The following is a 6,753-nucleotide window of genomic DNA, read 5'->3' as shown; positions in this document are numbered from 1 at the left end:
TTTCTCTCTCTGGCACCCGACCCCAGGTGGAGTCTCCAAACCCAGCAGATCCCTGCGGTGCACTCCCGCGCGGCTCCTCCCGGGGGAGGAAGGTGAGTCTCCCCGGATCTGCTGCTTGTTGGGTCCCTGCTGGAGGAGCAGTGGCCCGACTGCCGCGGATCACAGTTTATGGCAACCCTGAGCTGAAAGCCCGCGCCTGGGCTCCGCCTCTGCAGACGGCTTCCCTGCTCCGTTACCTGGGAGCTCTGCCGCACTCAGGCGCCCCTGATCTTTCTGTGACCCTGAGGGTCCTGAGACCACACTGTCCCACGAGGGTTCCACCCCCCACTTAGCCACCAGAGTGACGTCCCTCAGGGGAGCAGAATTTTAAAAGTTCCGATTTTGTGCTCTGTGGTTCTATCACTTGCCAGACGCGGCTGACGGAGGCCCCCTCCCCCACTGTCTATCCTCCCGAATATCGCCTCGGATTCACTTCTCCGCACATCCTATCTTCCAGAAAGTGGTCGCTTTTCTGTTCAGACAGTTGTTACTATTCTTTTCTTCGATCTCCTGTTGAGTTCGTAGGTGTTCAGAATGGTTTGATCCCTATCCAGCTGAATTCCTGAGACCAGACGAAATCCAGGTCTCCTACTCCTCCGCCATCTTGCTCCTCCCCCTCCTCATTTTCCTTTTAATTGCATTCTATGCTTTGAGATCAAGGCTAGATAATCAAATTTAAGGCATGGAAATAGCTAATGTCATTGCAGTCATGCTTTCTTTGTGTGCAGAAATGAATTCAGTGTTTTATAGGGGTCTAGGAAGATGTAGTGGAAAGCCTATCAAAAAACAGTGGTTTGTCCTACACATTACAGACCATAAGGTGATGACTTAAGTATACCTTGATAAATGATCCTTAGTAAATGTTAGATGTGAGTATGAGCCATATTTTGTGGTCTCAAATACACTGACATCTTTAATTTGGGGATAGAGGTAGGATGCAGGCCAAGAGAACTCAGGGCTAGGAAGATGTTCTCCCATGGATGAAACATATCCAATTAGAAGAAAAAAAGAGACTCTGGCAGGGGAAAGGAATCATTTGCAAAGCTGTGAAGTCAGAAGAACAAAGACAAGCACATGTACGAAACTGGACCCATGTTTGGTTTGCTGAGAAATCGCTGAAGGCTGGGAAAGCAAGGGGGACAGGGATGCCTGGAAAGGTTAAGAGCAGGGAATGCAGGAAGTCTTCCACCCATGCAGAGATAGTTGTGCAAATGTCCTGGGGGATTTAGGCAGAGAAAAATAACGATGAAGTCATCTTTGGCATTTCTTGATGTGTCTATGGTCTCTGGAAGCCGGGTGGTGGTGTTTTCTTCCTTCCCTTCCCTTCCTTTCCCTTCCCTTCCCTTTCCTTAAAAAATTGAGTTATAGTTGACATACAATAAACTGTTCATACTTAAAGAACACAATTTGTGGGGCTCCTGGGTGGCTCAGTTGGTTAAACATCTGACTCTTGGTTTCAGCTCAGGTCATGATCTCAGGTTCATCAGATCGAGCCCCACATTAGGCTCGGTGCTCAGGAGGGAGTCTGCTTCTCTTCCTCTGCCCCTCCCCCAGCTCATGCACACTCTCTTTCTAAAATAAATAAAATAAAATCTTTAAAGTGCACAATTTGGTAAGTTTAGACATATGTATGTACCCAGGAAACCATCACCACAATTAAGATAGTGAACTTGTCCATCATCCCCAAAAGCTTCCTTGTCCCCCTTTCTAATCCTTCCCCCACCCCATTGCAGGTAACCACTGATCTGTTTATATCACTATAGATCAGTTTGCATTTTCTAGAATTTTAAATATATGGAATCATACAGTTCATACTATTTTTTGTCTGGCTCTTTCATTCACCGTAATTATTTTGAGACTCATCTATGCTGTTGTGTGTATCAAGTTTATTCCTTTTTGTTTTAAAAAATTTTTAAGTAATCTCTACACTCAACACAGGGTGCAAACTCACAAGATCCAGAGCTGCATGCTCCACCGACTGAACCAGCCAGGCGCCCCTCAAGTTCATTCCTTTCAATGAACTTTTTAAAATGGCTGAGTTGTATTCCATTGCATGGCTGTGTCTGAGTTTGTTTAGCCATTCACCCAGTGCTTGCTTCTTTGACTAGAGAAATCTTGGCCAAAGCTGGGAGCCCTCATGTCATGGTCCACTCACCCTGGGTTCCCCATGAGGTCCCCTGAGTGCTGTGAGGCCTCACTGTCTTCAGCCCTCCCCAATCTCGGTGTCTTCCAGAAAAGAACACCAGGAACACATCCGTATTCATTTCCTAGGGCCGCTGTAACAAATTACAGTGGCTTAAAACAACAAGAATTTGTTCTATCACAGTTCTGGAGACCAGAAGTCTAAAATTAAGGTGTCTCCAGGGTCAACTCCCTCTAAAGACTCTAGGGAAGAATGTCTTTTTGATTCATCCAGCTTTGGGTGCCTCCAGGCAGTCCTTGGCTTGTGAGTCCTCCCATCTCTGCCTCCACCCTCACGTGGTCTGTTCCCCTGGTTCTCTGTGTGTTTTGTTTTCGGTCTCTTACAAGAAAGCCCATTATTGAATTTAGGGCCCATCCTGATCTGGGATGGTCTCATCTTGAGATCCGTACTTTAATTACATCTGTAGAGACTCTTATTCCATTAAGGTCACTTGACTTCTCTGGCTCCCCTTGCTCCTGCACATGTGGTCCAACAATAGACCCAGTTGAAGGATCAGTTTCTCCCAGCTTCTAAGCAAAGTGTGGTCCAGGTGCAATAAAGAGCATTCCCCCCCGCCCTAGGTGGCCCTCCTAGAATAAGCCCTTTCTCACTCCCTCATACAAAGGTGCCCCACAGTTCCCTATGGTGTGCATTACTCCTTGTTTTGACAAGTATTAGATCCAATTTGTTCAACTACAGGTGCTCCAGATATGTCCACCCAGGACCTCAGAATAGTGGTTGGTTGAACTGAGAAGGTCAGAGGCTGGGGCAGATCCTCTTTAACTCACCTGAATTACATTTAGCTTAGAAACCAGGACAGATTGACCTTTACACTTGGTTTGTCATTGGACCAGCTGTGATGGAGCCGTCATGGACAGCAGAAGCAAGGGAAGCCGGGTCATGGTTGTGACCAAGAACAGGCACTAACCTGGGTACAGAAGCCCCTTACCTGCCCCTTTTCTGCCTTAGTCACCACTGATACCAGTTCCTGGCATGCAGTAGGTCCTGTTTAAACACTTAGTGGATGAACAAATGAAAACATCAGACCTGATTTTTTTTTTTCTCTCATTCCCACAGGAGGGGTCCCAATGGAAAAGCTGGCAGCCTATAGCTCATCCAAGGCGGCTCTGACCATGTTCTCAGCAGTCATGAGACAGGAGCTTTCCAAATGGGGAATTAAAGTCTCTGTCATCCAGCCTGGAGGCTTCAGGACGAGTAGGTGTCTAAGCCTAAGAGCCCCAGGGATGCTGAAGGTCCTTTGGATGTGGTTTTGGAATGTAGGTGAAGTTTGGTGGAGTGGGGTCTGGAGCCAGTGGCCATGAAAGAATTCTTGAGACATCTTTGGGGCAAAAACATGTTTTTATTAAAGCACAGGGACAGGACCCAAGGGCAGAGAGAGCTGCTGCACCAGGATTATGAGGGGTGGTTGATTATATACTTGGGAGTTGGGGGAGGTAAGGAAAAGGGAGGTTTCAAAAGGATTTTCATATACAAAAGAGGACCTCCAAGATACTGGAGGCCTTGCCATTGTCAAGTTCAGGTTGTTTTTCCCTTTAGTAAGGCATTAACATTAAGACAGTTGGGAGCTTCCGAGGAGTGTCAAACATCCCACCCAGGAGTGCGGTGGGGGGTGGGGGGTAGGAAGAAAACTGAGGCTCAGAGAGGTTAAGAGCCACAGAGGTGGTATGAGTCCGAGATGGGCTTTAGGTCCAGGTCACCCTAACAATTTCATTGTGTATGGCCCCAAAGTGGCAGGGGATGGGTTTGTGGGTGTCAAAAGTGGCAGATGAAAGTTGACAGAAATCTGGTGGCTTTGTTACCACTAAAGAGAGCTTTGGGGTCTCTGCACAGAGTACCCACAGAAGTGGTTAGAAAGTCCATGAGGTGTTTAGAGAGGGAGGAAGTGGAGAAGAAAAGGAATCCCTCAGCCTGAGAAAGCAGAGACTGGGGGAGAGTTAGCTGGAGGAACATAGTTCACACAACATGCTGTTCCAGACCCAGAAACCTCTAGAGTAATTGTCAGGGTAATCATTTCTTTACGTGTGGTCTTGTGCCTTCATGAAAAGAACTGAGCAAATCCGTTTGCATTTCTGTGAGTATAATTGGATGTCACTGGCTTACGTTTCACAACCTGGCTTCCCCACAGACCTGATATCCTGGAGTCACCCAAGCTAGTAAACCCAGGCTCATCTCACAGCCATCCCTGGAGCGATCACACACTTTGCAGGAGGGAGCATGGGGTGCTGCATCCTTTCTGGAAAGTAATCTGGCAGAAGGTATTAAAATTCAAAATGCCAGTGCCTTTTGACCAGCTAACCACATTGTGGGAGCTGCCTGCAGACGTAACGACAGTAAAATACAAAAGGATGCATTGTGCAAGGCTATTTATGCAGCATCACTGAAATGTCGAAACCTAGGAATGACTGCAAAATCCTTTGATAGAGAAGTGGTTGCCTAAAAGCTGTTCAATGGGAAATTTCCGCAGCTCTGTTTTAAATCTGTAGCTTGACTATCAGAGGCAGGTCTGTGATTTATTACTAAGCAAGCAATCATATCTTTGGAAAACACTGTATAGTGTGATCCTTTTTGGTTTTTGTTTGTTCCTGATAATATAAAGTTAAACCAAAGCCTTCTATGCGTATATATGTTTGTATGAACAAGGAGGGAATATAGAAGGACACACAAAACTGTAAGTTACCTTAGGAGATTAATTTTAAAAACATATACATCTTATTATTTACTTTATTTTATGTAATGAGCAGGCATTGATACTATATTTTAAAGTAAATATATATAATTAAGTTATATATGATAAGCAACCATTGCTTCTATATTAAATGTTTATATATTTAATCACATATAATTTATATGTTAAAATTTAAATGTATATTTATTATGTATTGTTTAAAATTATATTTATTAGATAAGATGATAGTCAACATTGTATATTTAATTTTATACCTAGAAATAGGTATCACTTCTATATTAAAAATTATATATAGATGTGGGGCGCCTGGGTGGCTCAGCTGGTTAAGCGACTGCCTTCGGCTCAGGTCATGATCTTGGAGTCCCGGGATGGAGTCCCATATCGGGCTCCTTGCTCAGCAGGGGGTCTGCTTCTCCCTCTGACCCTCCCCCCTCTCATTCTCTCAAATAAATAAATAAAATCTTTAAAAGAAATTATATATAGATGTATATATGGGTATGCATATATATGCATGTATATTATATTGTATATGTTACATTTTATATTGTATATAATTATCATGAAAATGGATGTAATAGAATGTTTGTGGCAGCACTATTTGTAAGAATCCCGAATTGGAAACAACCCAAATACCCATCACAGTATAATGGACAAATAATGTATGACATATTTATACAATGGAAAACTGCACTGACAGGAATGACCAAACAGTACATGGATGAATCTCACAGCGTAATACGTGATTCCATTTACATAATGTCCAAATCCAGGCAAAACTGCTCTATTCTGTTAACTTGGGACAGTGGCTCCTGGGAAGGGGGCTGGGAGTGGGGGCTTCCAGGCCGGTTTGCCTTCTTGTTCTGCTGCTGGTTGCGTGGGCTATTTAGTTTGTGGAAACCCAGTCCTGTGTGAACTTTTCTGTATGTATTTCAAAAAAATATATTAAATACCACTTAAAGCACATTTAAATAAAAAGGTGTTTGGGAACGCCACTCCTTCCCAAGAGAAGCCAATTCACAAGGGCCTGCTTCCCTGGTAGGGGTTGGACATGCCCGATCTGGCCTCCCCAGTATCTGAGCCCCCCTTCTTCTTGCATCACAGATATTGCAGGCACCAGTGAAGTGTGGAGCAAGCAGGAGAAGGACCTCTTGGACCACCTTACCTCTGACGTTCAGGAAGACTATGGCCAGGACTATATCCTCGAGCAGCGGAATTATCTTAAGTTGATCAACATGAAGGCCAGCAAAGATATGTCCCCTGTGCTCCTGGACATCCGACATGCTGTGTCTGCTAAGAGCCCCTTTGCCTTTTATGCGCCGGGCGCAATGGCTTATTCGTTGATCTGCTTTGTTTCCTTTAGTCCTACTGGCATATTTGATTATTTTAGCAAAAAATTGCATAACTTTGGAGGAGGCTTGCCCAGGGCACTAATTAAACAGGCCTAACTGAAGAATAAGCCACATGGGCAAACACGTGGGAAATGTCTTGGAACGAAAGGGAAACTTGAACTTCCCATTAAAGTTGTGGTTTCCTACCTTGCATTCCCTGTGAATTCTGTTGATTGACTAGGTCTTAGTGGTGAAAAGGCTAGCGGGTAGAAATGACGTTAATCGAGTGCCTGCTCTGCACGGATACATTTCAGATATTCTCTCATCTAATTCTCATCAGAGAACCAAGGTAGGTATCTCCACCCCTACTTAACAGGTAAGGGAATTAAGGATCAGAGAGGGTAGGTTGCTAGTTCATTGTCACACAGCTAGCAAAAGGCAGTTAGAATTGACTCCAGTGGAGCTGGACTCCACTGCCTGTCAGGAGAGGAGGAAGA

At 44.7% G+C, this 6,753-nt stretch overlaps 1 protein-coding gene across 1 annotated transcript; it reads left to right on the top strand.

Moving 5' to 3' along the window:
* Positions 1-11: 11 nt before the first annotated feature.
* LOC102731014 (17-beta-hydroxysteroid dehydrogenase type 2) lies at positions 12-6,469 on the top strand. Its single transcript, XM_081811429.1, has 3 exons — positions 12-92; positions 3,299-3,436; positions 6,030-6,469. Exons 2-3 carry the CDS (start codon positions 3,310-3,312, stop codon positions 6,371-6,373), a joined length of 471 nt encoding a protein of 156 aa, XP_081667555.1. The 5' UTR covers positions 12-92; positions 3,299-3,309; the 3' UTR covers positions 6,374-6,469.
* Positions 6,470-6,753: the final 284 nt, after the last annotated feature.

This window comes from Leptonychotes weddellii, unplaced genomic scaffold (genome assembly GCF_054177405.1).
Source record: "Leptonychotes weddellii isolate Sample4059 unplaced genomic scaffold, ASM5417740v2 HiC_scaffold_7591, whole genome shotgun sequence".
NCBI lineage: Eukaryota > Metazoa > Chordata > Mammalia > Carnivora > Phocidae > Leptonychotes > Leptonychotes weddellii.
Note: the sequence above shows the minus strand (reverse complement) of the source record. Positions and strands in the feature narration are given on the sequence as shown.

Coding starts and splice junctions, on each gene's coding strand:
- LOC102731014 (XM_081811429.1), top strand. CDS start 3,310: ATGGAAAAGCTGGCAGCCTATAGCTCATCCAAGGCGGCTCTGACCATG. Junction 3,437..6,029: donor GCCTGGAGGCTTCAGGACGA/GTAGGTGTCTAA, acceptor CTTGCATCACAG/ATATTGCAGGCACCAGTGAA.